A 17,509-nucleotide genomic window follows, 5' to 3' on the forward strand; every position below is an offset into this window, starting at 1 on the left:
ACACTGATTATGGTGGATTAAGTTTTAAAAAAATCTGAATTATCCCTTTAAATCATTTTACTGAGCTTAATGGGGTTTATTTTCCTTCAGCTTCTTCATCGAAACGCAGTATGAGGCTATTTGACTTTCCACTAAAAAGCCAGACTGCAGCAGCTTTGTCTATGTCAGTGTTTACATTCCTACTTTAAACTCTATCTGTCCTCTGCATGTTGTAAAGGTATTTTAGCTTGCAGAAAATATTTGCTTGCACTAAATTATGTCAGCATGTGGTCAATAGTTTGGTGTCTGACTGTCCTCACCTGCATCAGGAGCCTTCTCTCTGGTGACAACCACCAATCACAGAGAGCCAAAAGCTCCAACCTGTCAATGCTGCCCAATAGGATCATAGAATCTGGAAGCAGGAGAGAGAAATACTATTGTTACACACAGTCTTCAACAGTGGCTATAAAAATATTATTTCTGATTTTATTTTATTCCATTTTGTTTCATGGCAACTGTTACAATTGCGCCAATGACAATGAGCTCTTTCACCTTTTGAGTCGACCAGTGGGATTGAACTGATGGAGGAGGAGTCCAGCAGGAGTTTGACTTCTCTGTATGTGGACTTGGACGATATGAACTTCACCTTCCTCACCATGATGTCTTCTACAAAGATGTTGTACTGGCTGTAGGACAGACACACAGATTCAGTGGTGGACTGAAACAACTGGTAATGACATGGGTTCAACACATTAAAGGGACAGTTCGCCCCAAAATCAAATCCACATGTTTTTCCTCTTAACTGTAGTGCTATTTATCAGTCTAGATTGTTTTGGTGTGAGTTGCCAAGTGTTTGAGATATCAGCCGTAGAGATGTCTGCCTTCTCTCCAATATAATGGAACTAGATGGCACTCAGCTTGTGGAGCTCAAAGCGCCAAAAAAAAAACTCAACAGCAATGTCTCTTTCCAGAAATCATGACCTGGTTACTGAAGATAATCCACAGACCTTGCTGTGAGCAGTTTCATGTAGGAACTTTTTTCTTTCTACCAAACTACACCCATCAACCCATCAACTGTAACACTCATTTTAGTTTATCAGTTTCAGTTAGGCTCACAACTGGCAACAATCAGTCCAGATGTTATAACAGTTTGCTTGTTGCATTCATGCAGGAGATTAGATGGTTGATGTGATGATGCAAGAGCAACATAAAAAAGAACACCTCTTAAAAATTCAAATAGCGTCGAGCATTTCCTTTCTGCCATCTAATATCAGCACAAACCTTATGTGTCCGAAGCCGAGCTCCGGCAGGTACGGTAGCTTCTTGACCTGGATGATGGAGTCATACAGGGAGGGCTGCAGGCCCTGGGCCACCATGTTGGCCAGGATTACTGCCACCATCATGGGCAGGATGTGGGAGATCTGGCCTGTCAGTTCAAAGCAGATAACTGCCGTGGACACCGTGTGAGTCACAGCCCCAGTCAAAGCTGCCGCTCCTGTCAGAGACATGGGATGGGGTGATGAGGGGAGGGGTAAAAGGTGGATAGAGCAGGGGAGGGGAGGATGGAGGTTAAAGAAGAGAGAGGGTGAGGAAGAGAAAGACGGAAGTAAGATGAAATGTGAGGATGGAAAAAGTTGAAAGGCGGGACAGAGGGAATAAAGAACATGTTAGCGTGTAATAGGCAAAGACACAAAGACGCAGAATGCTGGGGACAGAGAGGTGCACGTATTTTAAGCAGGGAGAAAAGATAAAGGATGGATGGATGAAAAAGGTAAGAAGAGAAGAGGAAGATTGTAGGATAGTGGGCAGGTGAAACAAGGGAGAAACTGAAGAGGAGGAATCACATCAAAAAGAAATTCAAATTAAAAATAGAGGTGAAAAGAGGAATAGAATGGGTGTAGGGAATGAGGAGAAAAGAAAAGACTGCTGAGTGAAAAAGGAAACAGCAGTGAGAGGAGGCAATAAAAGCTTGCAGAAGCAAAAATAGATTAATAAGAAGGTGTGTGAGGAAGCAAACAAAGGTCAGAAGAAAATATCTAAGAGAGAGAAAGATAACCTAGAGAGGGATAAAAGAGAGGAAACAAAGGGCAGAGTAGGAAGGGAAGGAGCTACACGAGGAAATGAGGAGGAGAGGAGGGATGGGCTTTGTAGGGCAACAGGAGAGGCATTGAAGGAAGGCCACGTTTCTGGGTCGGTGGCTGAGGTGAGGACAGCGGAGAGAACCCACATTGACATTTCACTGTCAGAGCAAAGTGGCCACATACTCTGATGAAAAGGAGGAAGAGGAGGGAGAGGATGACAAAGAAGGGGAGGGAGACGAGGAAGATTAGGTGGGGAGGACAACCTGACAACAAGTGACAACTAGAGCACCAGGGAGGCTGACAGGAGAGGAGGAAGAGAAGTTGGAGGAGAAAGAGGATGAGAGAAGTGACAGGAGAGAAGGAAGAGGACATCTTGACCACTGCTGGTGAGCTGAGGTTGACAGTTAGGGAGGAGGAAGAGGACGACACAGAGGAGGAAGAGGGGAGGTGGTCAGCTAGTCAGTAATATTTTAGTGATATGGACTGATGCAGTACTGATAAATGATTATTTGAACTTGAGAGGGCGTGCCTGGTTCACACTACACAACATTTCTGTGTGTTCCGACGGTCACTTTCTAAGATTATGCAATTGTGGAGTCATAAAATTGAAAAAATTATTAAAAAAATTTAAAAAAACATTTTTTTTACCTCTTATAGAAAAATACCAAATAGTACAGAGCCCCTAAAGTCCCCCAAAAAGAAAAAAAACCCTATCTGGATACCAACTCGAGTGCACAAGATAGTATCTCGTGTGCACGAGATAAGATAAATCGAGCGCACGAGATACTAAAACGTGCGCTCGACATACAATTATTTCCCACGCTGACAGCTCAGACAGGTCACTGTCTGAGTCAGTACCATGGCTGTGTACTATTTATAGATGAGGTTACGTTACAGCGCTGCCAGGCAGCATTGGCTCTCTGCCAAGTTTTCCAGCGCATCCACTTGAATATCAAACTGTATTTTGTGAATACAAACTATATGCTGATGTTGTAAATAGTACAGGCTATAAACAGTAAGCAACATCTAAAATCACATCTAAATGTTATCAGTGATTAAGGATTTGATTTGAAGTTATTTTATAATAACATGCAGTTATAAGAGAACTAGAGTGTTTTGTTAAGAAAATTAAATTTTGATAAATAAATCAAGACATTTAAGGAACAATATAACCCTTCCTTCCCTAGAGAGAGAAATGTACCTGTGACTGTCCTTCCTGCCTGTAATTTGAATCTTGGCTTGAATAGAGTTGTGTATATGTGCTATATAGGGCTGGGCAATATATCCACTATTTCTGATATCGATATACAGTATGTTCAAACAAGATATGAATTTAGACAACACCGTTTATATCGATATAGGGTCAAGTTGTGCTACATACACATCTGCATAGCTCTGTCCCACTCACTCACTCACTCACTCACTCACTCACGGGTTCTCCAGCAACACTAAGAGAGATACAGCGCTGCTCCTCTGTTTAATCTGTCTGTTAATTAGTCTACAGTGTGACACTTCAGTCTATATGTTGCACGTGTTGTGTTAAATGAGTCTATTTTTAGGGGCATTTGCGAGTGCAATACTCGCACTGTTGAGACCTGTTAGGTCTATGGTAATTGCTTGTTCTCAATATCTGCCTCTGCATTATAGTCTCCCTGTCAACTTGTCATAATTTAAGGTTGGAGGACAAAAGTTGAGCATATGATGACAAAATGTGATAACACTATGGAGAAGGTTAAGAGGTGGAAAGGTAGACTAACCAATGACTGCGTACCCTCCAGGGATGATACGGTAAAGGATGCCATCAAACACGATCCCATGAGGAAACAGGGTGGCCATGATCTCCCCTACCAGCCGGCCGAATGCAGCTCCTACGAAAGGAAAAAAATAACGTCACCTTTAAAAGTAAGTACACTTTCAACATCATAAACATTGCATTCTATGTAACATTTTATGATTAAATAAATAATCACATTAGTTATGAGACATCTGAATGAACCCCGTAGACAAACAAAAATGTCATCAATAGGATTTTCAGCCTCTGTTGGTCTCTAAACTGAATTTTTCGATGTGTGTCAGAAGAGCAAACACAATTCAATTCATCAGTGTTTCTATTGATCCCAGATGGTGTTGAGTCTGATTAAAGAAATCACTTCCAACACGATTATGTCCAAAACACCACTTCAGTCAGAGAGAAACACTCGTAACAGCAACTATCGTGAGTTTCATTTTCATGAGGCCCCTGTAATGGTCTCATTTAAATGTTTGGAAAATGTTGATGTTTTGTGCTGCGTGAGAGTGCAAAAGGACACATTTTAAAATCATAGAGAAACACACGCACACATACACACACACTCAACATGACCCTCCGTATCTAGAGCTGAGTTTATTCATTCGAAGTTGTTTGTGGCTGGTAATGATGAATATTTTAAAGTGAAGCACTGGTAAAGGTCACGCTCCAAAGCTTTTCACACTACAGAAACAACAGATGAACTGCAAACTACTGCAAATAAACACTGATTCCTAAAATGTTGATCTGAATAATAAGAAACTGATATCCAATACGAAAGGTAATGAAACAAGAACTCTGGGAACATAAAATCAGTCTGTTCAGATATCACTAATTGGCAGCAAAATGAATCACACAACTCTACAGTATATCACTTCATTATTTTATCCTATTAGACATTTGTGTGAAATTCTGTCATGGCCTACAAAGTCTTGAGCCAAAAAACAAGTTTTGTGAGGTCACAGTGACTTGACCTTTGACCTTCGGTCAAGCAAATTTTCATCAGTTCATTCTTGGGCCCAAATTTGAGGAAATTCCCTCCAGGCCCCTGGTATCTTGAGATATCATGATCATGAGAATGAAATGGACGCAAGGTCACAGTGACCTTGATCTTGGACCACCAAATCCTAATCAGTTCACCTAATGATACACTTTGTTCAATCAGTTTAAATGGATGTTTGTTCTAAATTTGAGGAGATTCCCTCAAGGCCCTCTTAAAGTATTGTGTTCATGAGAATTAGACAGACACAAGGTTACAGTGACCTTTGATCACCAATCTAATCCAGTTCATCATTCAGTCCAGAATTTGAAGAAAGTCCCTGAAGGCGTTCTTGAGATGATGGGACAATGTACGGCAGCTGATCACAGAACTATTACTGCAGTGGTGGAAAATAGCCAAAACACTGCTGATAAGAAAAAATCTAGCAAATAAAAGTTTTTTTTCTTTGTTTTGTTTTCATTTTAGTCAACCTCATGCAACCACAGCCAGAGTACACAAAGGCTGCTTATTTTTCCTCACCCAGTATGAAAACAGGCATGAAGGCCCCAGATGGAATGGGCATGGTGGTGGCCACTGCGGACATCCAGAACTGAAAAAAAGAAACATGAAATACTATTCAGACAACACTGATTGAAACGGATGAAAAAAAAAATTGATTTTCAGCCTTGTAGTTGTATGCTTCCCCACACCAGTTTACATTCATGTCTGTGAAAACATATATTTTTCTCACACATCTTCCCCCAGCAGCAAAGAAGCTCAATACAGTCGGCACAGTTTCAAGGTGGACACCTAAGATTAGTGTCAACAATTCAGTAACTGACAAAATGACTCCCATTCCGTTCATGAGATATAATGTAATGGCCAGAAAAGTGTTTTTGCAGAACATTAGGATGTCATAGTGAAGTTGACCTTTGACCTTTTGGATATAAAATGTCATCACTTTTTTTTTTATCCTATTAGACATGTGTGTGAAAATCTGTCATAAGTAGCGTACAAAGTCTTGAGTTACAGCCAAAAAACAAAGTTTGTGATCATTGAGTCTAAATGGATGTTTGTTCTAAATTCGAGGAGATTCCCTCAAGGTCTTCCTAAAATATCGTGTTTATGACAATGAGACAGACACAAGGTTACTGTGACCTTTGACCACCAAAGTCTGATTATTTTACCCTTGACTCAAAGTGTGGGTTTGTGCCACATTGGAAGAAATTCCCTCAAGGTGTTTTTTGGATATTGCATTTACAAGAATGACACAGATGCAAGATCACAGTGACCTTGACCTTTGACCACCAAAATGCAATCAGTTCATCGTTGAGTTCAAGTGCACATTTGTGTCGATTTTGAAAAAAATAATCCCTCAAGGTGTTCTTGAGATATCGTGTTCACAAGGGTGAGACAGACGAGGTCACAGTAACCTTGACCTTTGACCTATGACAACCAAAATCTGTTCGAGTTCATCATTCAGTCCAAAATTTGAAGAAACTCCCTGGAGGCGTTCTTGAGATAATGGGACAATGAATGGAAAGCATAATACCTCCAGCCTCGGCTATCACTGGTGTGGAGGCATTAAGAGTGCTCAAGCTTGACGGAAGGGCAGCCTCTTGTGTGATGTAACCAGACCTACCTCCACAATGCTCTGTTAGCGATGGAGAAAGGTCTGGAAGCATACATTATCATTGTGCTACTGAGGAAAAATGGATTGTTATTTCTTCAACCAATCACAATCGTCTTGGGCAGGGCTATGAACAGGATGCAGTGATGATGCTTTTGCAAGAAAGTGTTGGAGGGGTACTTGTTTTGGTGGAACATTTACACATGGGGGGGGGGGGGGGGGGCCCACTGGCATAAACAGGAGAAAATAACACAAAAAAACAGTCATATATCGACTGTGTGATTAAACTTTTAGTGAGAAAAAAAGATAAAGATAGAAGATAAAACACAATTTGATCACTGTTGCCCCAGGGGTGAAGCACGACTCTACTTTAGCTCTAAAAGAGCTAACTGGACCCATTAAAACCCCTGACCACTAGCTCTTGCAGAACAATATTACAGCAATATCACAGATGCTTGTGTGAAGTGGAACAGATTGAAACTGCCAACCAATTGCAGGTTTATAGCCACAGTGTTATAGTGTTTGACTCAAGTCATTGTTTGATTCACATATCAGTACTCTGTTTTTTGATAGCTGGTTACAGCAGGCAATTTGTCAAATTTATGTGACCAACCTATGCATTCTGGACATGTTACTGTGGCTAAAGTTTGTGTCTGAACTTCACATTTCATCAGTGTCACCATTCTTAGCTTGACGAGATGTCAGGGAGAAAGCAAGTCTCAATCCTGTCCTCTCTTTGGGGTCAGCGGCTTTTCTCCTGTTCTTTGTTTCCCTTTTCAATAATATCTTTGTTCCTGCAGATACCCACCTAAAGTAAGTCTGTTTGCTTATGTTGCATCTCAAAGGGAATGATGTAAAGTCCTTGCGCCAAAGAGCTCTCGTCTTTGTGTTTGCATTTGAGTGGGAGAAAAAAAATCCTCCTATTTGGTCATGGCTTGACCAGTTACTGAAGTGGAAAATCATGAAAATGTGTGTGTATGTAGTGGGGGAGGGGACCCAATCACCCTTGGGTGTCCTTGAGCAAGGCACTTAATCAACAGCTGCTCCAGTGAAGCTGCAGACTATGGTCTGTGACTGGACTGGGCAGATCAATGTGTGGCTGTGTGACTGAGGACTGAGTGGGTGGAAAAAATAACAAAAATAACAAATGCGCAAACTCCTCTGCAAGTTATATACAAACTAAACTGACCCTTCAAATGTCACTTCCACTGTTTGTCTCCAAACAATTTCCGTGTTCATCAGAACGTAACTTCAAAATAGCTCGCCTAATGATACACTTTGTTCTTAGCTGTAGAGAGCTCATCAGCGATAATGATTACTTTTACTGAAGCTTCAGATTCCTGGTTTGTGTGTGTGTGTTTGAGAGAGAGAGAGAGAGAGAGAGAGAGAGAGAGAGAGAAAGTATGTGTGTGTGTGTGTTTCACCAGCATCCCTTCCCCCGGCACCACACACAGGGCTTTCTTATTTTGATTTGAAGGGATTGGCGAGTAACACTACATCCCCATTTTAACAGTCCAGATTACTATTCTACACATCGTTTGTCATCATCGTTTGAGAATTTAATTACTGTGGTACAAGATAAAAACTCATTAGCACGTCTCTCACAGGGTGGCTGCTATCCTGATGGCAGAGAGGACTGCGCTCACAGTCCTCTTCTCTCTTTTAATCCCGACAGTCAAACACAATCATGCTGAAACACACAGCGCTTAAAAAAGAGGCGCGCGCGCGCACACACACACACACACACACACACACACACACACACACACACACACACACAGGCATTCAGCACACACTTTCATCAGTGTCACGGAGATAGATGGGAGCAGGAACACTGAGACACAGTTAGATTCACTATTTGAGAGAGAACATTGTGGAGAAAGAGTGAAAGTAACGAGAGGAAATATGGCTGCTTGTTTACGTGTGATAAAGAGAGGCAGAATGGAAGTAAAAACAGTCAAAGTCTGACATGAACTCCACAACTGGCAAATAAAATTGGAATAAAACTGACTTAAAATTGAGTATAAGACTTATCTTACTTGAAAAAAAGGGGCAACCCTATGAAAGAAGACCTATCTCATAAACAAGTTGCTTGTGGGTTTCATTTGAAAGTAGTATAAATATATAAAAACTACAAATATAACACTGTGCAGTACATCCATACAGAAACAGATACATAATAAATGGGTCTTGTCAAGAATAAACTTTAACGCTAATCTTTCTGTGTTTCTTTGTTTTTCACATTGGGTCCGTTCGTCCTAACCTGAGGTCAGCCCCACTGAAGACCAACTGGAAAACAAAGCGCTCGACATAACTTTAAGTAATTTCCGTTGGTCATGTCAATGCTCACAAGCTATAGCAAGTAGCTTGCTCATTAACAAACACTGTGTAAATAGGAAACCTATGACCTTCTCCAGCTCTTCACATGATCTTGTGCTAAGTTCGTTCTTGTTTTTATCTGTTAACTTGGAGGCAAGGGACATTCATCCACAACTGGTAAATATAAAACTTAGTGTTTCACCACTATACCCTTTTAAAAGCTTTAAGGCAAGTTTTGGCCCCGTTTACATGAGGTTTAGTCTGACTAACTGGATATAGGCTAGACCATGTCTATAAGCCTGCCGTTAGGGAGCTGATTTCAGCCAGCATTCTCCTTTCCTTCCGCCATCTGTGTGTTAACGCCAGTCTTGGAAATTAGCACCAGTCACCAGCTAAATGTCAGTAACATATGCAAGTGGCTGGTAATCTGTTTAGTGGCTGGCAGATTTTGGAGTCCACCAGCTACAGTGGCAGGTGGACAAAAAAGTTCATTTCCAACCCTGGTTACTGTTTCCAAATCCCCTTCGTGACAAGAACAACAACAACTTCCAAGATAACAACCTGCATGCTGAAAATGGCAAATTTTGGTAGAGATTTGAAACGTACAATAAGGCATGAATGCTTTGTTATTTCGGTGAATTGCTGTAAAAATCTCATGGCTGATGTTAATCTCTTTTGTGACACAGCCAGTTGGAGTTGATTTGCCATTGACATTGACGTTACTAATGTACTGATTGTTCTACTTCATATGAGCTTCTGTGATATCGTTGTACTAATGTTCTGCTAGAGCCACATACAGCTGAGACAGTAAATTGTCTGTGGTTTTAATGGGTCTATTGAGTTCCTCTAGAGCTGAACTATAGCCAGGTGCACCTCTATAGGGCACAGATAATCAAATTAAGTTCGTCTTTTTTATTACTAAAAGTTAAATCATCCAGTCTACATGTCTCTGTTAATGTTCATGTGGCGTTTTCTTTGGTGGGACTATTTTAAGACATTGCTCGCCTCACCACCTGCAAGTGTTCCACCAAAACATGTCCACCCTTGACACTATTTCACAAAAGCAATGTTGCTGGATCCTGGGCTTAGTGCCACCCAAGACGACTGTGACTGGTTAAAAGAAACAAAAACAAGCCTGAGTATTTTTTACACTATAGCAGATTGGTAATATGGTGATTCCAGAGCTTTCTGTACCATTGACACTGCAACTTGTTGTTTCCACATGTGATCCGTTTGGTTATATGTTTACCACCACTTCTGATAATCAATGCTGGTGCTTGATTTGCCATGTGCAGGAAAAATAGAAAGCAATGTATGGGCAGGTGGAGCCACTTAAAACAAGTCAAATAAGCAACATGTCAAAATTAGCACCCCTCGGATGCTATCATCCTTGAAAATAAAATATTATATAAACCATATTTGCACACATTTCATACATGCACGCAAGTTTGCTTCCTATTGGAGTTTGGATTACTGTACACAGACCATAACACAGTTCAACAAGAACTGGTCGCGGAAGACCCTGTTTGGGTGGATCAGGTTAGGGTTTCATAGCCTGCACCCCAACTTGAAAAAAGCACCCATTTTGCCAGAGTTTTAGCCAAACTGGTAAATTTAAGCTAACCTGCCAATGCCATTATATATTATATTCAGCATACCAGTTTCACTAGAAATACAGACAAAGAGAGAGAGTCTAATCATGTGTAGACAAAGGAAGGCAGAGAGAAGCATAAACACACTAGGGAGAGAGGAAGATCCAGAGCGTGTGTTTGAGTATGTATTAGATAGAGGCTGACAGCAGCAGAAGGCGACAGAAAAGCAGAAAAACACACAGTGTGTGTGTGTGTGTGTGTGTGTGTGTGTGTGTGTGTGTGAGAGAGAGAGAGTGTATGTGTATTGTAAGTGGAGTTTTACCAGCCAGCTGCTCTCAGTTTTGGTTGAATTAAGTTTTCACTACAGGGAGCCGCTGTGCTCAACTGAGAAACACCATGACTAAACCAATGCAGTGTATGATGCTGAGTGACAGGCTTTAATATCCTGTTGATAGGATTATTTATGTGGCATTTCTGCCTAATTTGACTTTAGACACTGTAGAGAAACAGACTGAGGTTAACTCTAGGAAGGCTAATGAATTGAATAATTCAGGAAATCTAATAAGAGAGAGTGAATCTAGGACAAATTATGCAGTGCCATTTTAAAATCTTAGACACATCCATTCTTAAAGATGCTTTTCTATTCCTCTGGTCAAAGTAAGGAAGATATAAGCTCTAGACTGGTTTGTCTTTAGTTGGAATCCTAAGAGGGGACAGCTCAATCCAAATTTCTTAGCAGTTTATCTTGGCAGAAAATCATAACATCAACCAATAAAACAAGTTGACAGTAGCTATGTTTCCATCCAAAAGTGATTCGAATCATTAGGAAATGCGCATTGAAAGAAATACAAATCCTGTGTGTTTCCATTAAATGTATGGACTTTGGTGAAAACTACGAACTCGTGCGAGTTTTCCGCAGAACCGGAAACAAAACAAGTCTTGAATTCTTCTTCTTCTACCTTTTCTGGCAGTTGGCAACCAGCTTGTAAATGCATTACCGCCTTCCCGACCCAGAGTGTGGACATCACCATGGAGAGAGGTGCACTGCGTCAGACTTATTTCGAACATAGTAACTGTTTCCATCCCCCGTTTTGTGAATCAACATTTTTTCGAATCAACCAAAACCTGGCTAAAGCAAGCGTATTTTAGTTTGTGCGAATCAGGGGATTTTCATTCGAATTTTGGCGTTTCCATCACAATTTTCCGATGAGATACTTCTAGATGCGCATCTAAACAGGCTGATGGAAACATGGCTAATGATGTTGCTAGGAACACAACATAATCCTGAAAGCATGCAGTCAACTCACTATTGACGCAACCAGGGAAAACACCCTATTACTTTCCCTGATAGTAGGGGTGGGGGAAAAAAAATCCATACAGCATTTTATTGTCATATTTTGCTTGGCAAAACTGTATCCATACATGGACACCAAATATCAATCTTTTATTATAAACATTCATAATTTTTGCAAATGCACATTTTTAGTACTAGAATAATCAGATCAATTGATTTTTTCAGTCCACTAGATGGTGCTGATGTTTTCTTTCCTGGTGAGGTCAGCAGAGATCTCAGCAGCATTTGGTAGAAAGTTCAGCACAAATGTGCCGTCGGCATTTAAATCAAACATCAGGATTTATTTGGGATTTCTTTTTACAGGACTTGGATATGACACGTGATTTGCAAGCAGTGTCATATGAGAATTAAATACTCTGGGAACACTGCGAACATGAAGGCTCACCTCACACTCCACCATCCAGAGATAGCGTTAGCTGCTGATGACCAAGCTAACGCTAAACCCGCTCTGCAGAAAAATCAACCAACACATTTGGTTGACTTAGCTTGATAAACTAACGTTACCATCCAATTCTGAGAAACATAGAAAATAACACAGTCCTTCTAGAGTTGCCACCCGTCCCGTTTTTCCCAGAATTGTTCTCTTTTTTCATCAGCTGTCCCGGGAAAAAAAAAATCTCTCCCGGGACACAATTTGTCCCGTTTTTTGGGGAAAATGCAGCAGCAGTAGGCCAACACCTGTTCTTCTCTGTGGTTTTTCTCCGCGAAAGAAAATGATAAAGTTACACTAAAATTATGTATAACAGAGCTTTCATACAGCTTTGCACACACATTACTCTTGGATGGATTACTCGCGAATGCAGGGTCGCACAGAAATGCCACGCATACAACGCATCATTGTACTGTCATCCCATCACACTATAAATCCAGATTAATTGTCTACCAAATAAAAACCTGACGAATTTCTTTACAACCCATTATACAGATCTTGTTATCAGTCACTCTTCATATAGTGAGGAATATCGTATCTTACCACGTCTTAGGCTTGCGTGTGTTCCTCCCTGTCTATCCACATTTATGGTCCGGCTTTCAAGATGCAAATATCTCCATATTGTCCAGTTGACACTCCATCAAACTTTGTATGACAAGACCAGCCACTTCACCTTTGCGCACCCAGACAACTGTAGCCTAATTATGCATGCTGACAGGGCAGTAGTCACCATATACATTGAAGGGGACACGTGCCCCCTCCACCAACAACAACAAACTTTGTTTACTCCAAACAAAGTGGCAAATATTATCTTAGAGGACATCACTGCACTTGGGTGACTATTTTTCTCTGATCTTAGATGTAAATATTGCATGTTTCTTTCAGATAAAACACATTTTTGACTTGTGAATGAGTCAATGGAATTTCTTGCAATAATAAAAAAATACTGGCAATCATGTCCGCCTGGCACAAACCACATGTTTTGGACAACTGTGAAGTGTCAGAATGTCCCACCATCATGGTTCTTATATTGCCAGATTCCAGAGAGTCTCCCCTCTTCAGATATGGCAGAATATGTCAACTTCCAACTTGCTATGGTGAGATGCATGTAAAAATGTAAGAATTTAGTAACACAGATTTGTTTTTTCATTGATATAAAAATTAATATAAAATACAGGCACATAGGAGGACATGGAATGATGGCAAATCTGGTCTCCTATGTCTGAATTTCATGTTCATTGATCAGTCTGAACTGGTAATAATGGCCGAGCCCTCCGCCTCAAACATTTGGTCGAATGTCCCTTTTTTTCACAAATCCAAGGTGGCAACCCTAAGTCCTTCACCTACTTCATGTGCAAAGATCTGCGTCCATATAGCATTGTTGAAAATGAAGGCTTTTGTTACATGCCAAAAGCACTGGAACCTAGGTATGTGACTCGGTCCGACAGCCATACCCAAGCTCTATAGACAAGTGAAGCATAAAGTAGGAAGTACAGCAGGAAGGGTGGCGTTAACTTGTGACACCTGTACTTCAAGGCCAGTGGATTTATACGTGACTGTAACGACACCTAATAACTGTGTTTTGAAAAGTGCCATACAAAAAAAGTTTATTTGCTATTCATTTATCTGTAACGGCACATTATCTTACAGAGGACTGGTGACCGCTGTCTCACGTTCTCCAAACTAGAGCAGTACACCAAAGTCACACTGCAGCAAACACTGCAGACCTCCTGCAAAATGCAGCACGAGAATGTAACAGACAACGGTTCTAACATGGGTGCTGCCATTCAGTTAGCAGGTTACTGCATGTAAAGTAATTCACTCAGGTGCTTAATCTGGCCTCGCAGAGGGTGTTAAATCTGCCAGCAGTTCATTTGTCAGGTGTATGCAACATTTCTGACAGGTTTTATGACGGTGTTGGTCAGTCTGTCTGCTTTGCATTGCACTTTGCTGTCAAAAAATGATTAAAGTCAGATGAACAGACTGAAAACTTTAACTTTTTTGTGGTAAAACCGATGTTCACAATGTTTTCCTTTGGGAAAATAATTTGCATCTAGGGGAAAAAATGCATTATTACCACCCCTACCTGATAATGCTACATTGTGAACAACCAAGCCATGTTGAGATCATAGCAAAAGTGGCGTTACGTGACTTAACTAGTTTTGAAAGTATTTCTGATGTTACAGAAACCACCAAGAGTGAAAGGAGTGTTTTGGATGTTATCATCATACTGTCACTATTTTTGTTCCGGTGCTCTACACAGATCTGACACCTGCCTGCCTCCTCACCAGCAGTCATCCTTAGCTCTCTCAAGTTCTATGCACCAAGGCGGTGGTGTCGACAACACGTCACAGAAGTCCCTGAAGACCACCGGTGGAAAATAGCCTTAGTTTTAGGTTTATAAAATATCCCTGAATTCACAAATATGTAGGATATTACTACAGACATTCCTCTGATCTTACCTTCCAATGTCTGCTGTGAAACCAGATGCTGTATTCACTTATGCTGATGATGACCCGATGATGCTTTAATGTCCAGGGGATGCTCCGTGGTGAAAAAACATTTTTACTCTTGGCTGCCAATTTCCACGTTATCTCAATCAAATCATTTAGTTTACTTGATAGTGGACTGATGATTTTGGTGCTCTCAATACTGAACCCAAGACCCAAATAGTTTTACCATATTTTTAAGTCACCACACAGAGGTTTGCGGCAACAATTAAAAAAGCTGAAATAATTTATAACGCTGGGTATCGGGATCACACTGACTCATTATTCTCACAGTCAACGTTATTAAAATGTTCTGATCTTGTGGATTTTCAAATCGCACAAATAATGTTTAAAGTAAGAAAGAAGTGTTCAGTGACCGAGAGTGGGGTTGTAGTTCAAGGGGATCACTTAATTTCAAAACTCATAGTGTGGGTACAACCAGAAAAAGTTTTTATATTTACATTTAGGCCTATATGTTGTAAGACAAAGAGAACTGGTAATACATTTAGACTGGTTTAAGTCATGGAGAAATGGTAATTTATATTACATGCTTCTACAGGTTTATAGTTTGTAAAATTGATATCTGGTAATCTGGTAACTGTATATTTAGAAACGTCTATGGTATAGGTTTATCTATACAAGTCTGTTTCATTATCAGTCATTGACTCATGGAGAAAGGCTGGGATTTAATACGTTTATACTTCAAATCAAAGTAACTGCCTTGACAATTGCTTTTACATTCTGCCTTTGACTGTGTTTAAATATAACTTTCTCTCTGTCTGTCTGCTTGTTAGTATGTTCATGTCTTTTTTACATTTGAAATAAATATCAAATCAAACCAAAATGTGACATTTTTATGATGTTTTATACACAGACTGTATAAAGATACAGTCTATGGTTCTATTCATAAAGTTTCAGATTTGGGATTTTATTTATTCAGTTTTCATGTATATTTTTAACATACATTAACCATAATTGGAGCCATACAACATCAAACACCAGTTTAACACTATAATTTGTCAACAAAAAAAACCCGTTGTATTGGGGACCCACTTGATTGCCCACCTGTGGATCATGGGAACTAACTACACTAAAAACCTGTCAACATCACTGTATTGGTGGGATATTGAAAAAGGCTGCCAGGCAAAGACTGGTGTGAACTGAACTTTGTGTAATGTGGCTTCCATGTCGACTGAAAAGTTTTGTATTTACTGACAAAGTAATCTGCTTTCCCACTTCATCACTGTTCTCTGCTTGAGCTCTTGAAAAGCTGCAGATTCTCATCAAACAGGCGGCAGCAACAGCTTGGTGCTGTTTTCTGCAGCAGCCAACAGTGTAGGCGGGTCAGGACTCAAAGTATTTAGACACCAGACTTTGTCTGTCTGTGTTTTTCATATCTGAAACACTTGAAGTCAGCGGCTCTGGTCACAGATGGAGAAAAATACTGGGGGTGGACAGATTGACAAGAATGCAAAAACAGAGTGAATGTCAGAAGGCTAAACACGAGGAGGGCAACCCTTTGCCCTCTAAACAGCTTTGGTGTCTTGATTACAATTCAAGTCAAACTGACAGCTTTGGCTTGGTGGTTACATTGTTGTTTCCCACTCGGTCAGTATTTTGACTCAGGTATAATTATTCTCAGCTCAATTCCGATCCTGTCTGACAGGCATCAAGTTCCTTTCAGATGAAGTCCTCTACTCTGACATTGTCTGGATGTTACAGAAACCATCCATTCATTCGAAGACTTAAAGGAGCACTGTGTAGGATTCATAGAATTTAGTGGCATCTAACAGTGAGTCTGACTGCAGTTTGCAACCAGCTGAAACTTCTCCTGGTTAGAATTCCTTTAGTGTTCACTGTTTAAAACCAGCTACAAAACAATGTTAAGGCCCATTTATGCTCCCTTTACGTACAAAAATGTATATGTCCGTTTCAAACAATGTTACTGTCACTGCCCACATACTTCCATGTGTCCTTTACATTGGCATGGATGTTAACCAATATATCCACCAGGAGGCAGCCCAGAGTCAAAAGTTTATGACAAAAACAAACTCAAAAACAAACATGGCGAATGTGGAGGAGATATTGATAATGTAACTCTTGTACCTCGGGGAGACCTGAGCCTTGGGAGTATGTGCGGGGCCGGGAGGGCGGGCTCCGCGGAGAGGGAGGCCTCCGTGTTTGAGATGGGAGCGGGTGGTGGGAGGTCGGACGCTCCCAGCGACGGGAGAGGGAGAAATATAACAACATAAGATAAAATAGGAAAAACCTGTCTTCCTCTTTTATTTTATTTTCAGCGTTTCAGGTGAAAAAGTTTCGCCATTGTTATTTCTTCTTCGTGTCTCACTAGAGCTATGTATTGGGTAGTGACAGCAACACTGCCCCTACAGTTCCCGGTGGTACTGCTCCGTTTGGCCCGTATCCGTAAGCTTTATGGAAACGTGCAGAAATACGGACGAAATGAACACAGAGCACGGACAAAAGGCTCCGTCCGTATCCGGATCCATATTTAACGTTGAGCATAAATGGGCCTTTACTCTGACACTGTTCAGCTAGCTGTAGACAGATTGCCAGCTGGCATCTGCTAATGTATGCTCACTAGGGGTGTGCTATATCATCTCATTCATGATAATTCAGGTAAAATTTTTAAATCATATGAAAAGTTCATTTCGTGATACTTGCGATATTTGGACTTGTTGACATCATATTGACGTCATTCTGTTACCCACGGAAACAACAACATGGCTGAAAGTGAAATTATTAGCGACTCCGTGGCTGTTTAAGTGAGTTACTGTGAGTTACCCACCCTGCAGAGGGAACTCATTCAACAGATCTGCCGCAGCAGCACAGCGTCTCTCCTTCTCCTTTCT

General features: G+C 40.7%; 1 protein-coding gene across 1 annotated transcript in view; it reads right to left on the reverse strand.

The window, feature by feature from the left end:
* Window positions 1-17,509, reverse strand: part of clcn1a (chloride channel, voltage-sensitive 1a) — a 69,004-nt gene that overhangs the window by 24,729 nt on the left and 26,766 nt on the right. Inside the window, exons 13-17 of the mRNA XM_049602453.1 lie at window positions 5,366-5,435; window positions 3,818-3,928; window positions 1,261-1,474; window positions 532-665; window positions 300-391 (exon numbers count right to left, since the gene is read on the reverse strand). Of these exons, the coding sequence (XP_049458410.1) occupies window positions 300-391; window positions 532-665; window positions 1,261-1,474; window positions 3,818-3,928; window positions 5,366-5,435 (621 nt within the window). The remainder of the gene's footprint in view (window positions 1-299; window positions 392-531; window positions 666-1,260; window positions 1,475-3,817; window positions 3,929-5,365; window positions 5,436-17,509) is intronic.

This window comes from Epinephelus fuscoguttatus, linkage group LG17 (assembly GCF_011397635.1).
Source record: "Epinephelus fuscoguttatus linkage group LG17, E.fuscoguttatus.final_Chr_v1".
Classification (NCBI taxonomy): domain Eukaryota; kingdom Metazoa; phylum Chordata; class Actinopteri; order Perciformes; family Serranidae; genus Epinephelus; species Epinephelus fuscoguttatus.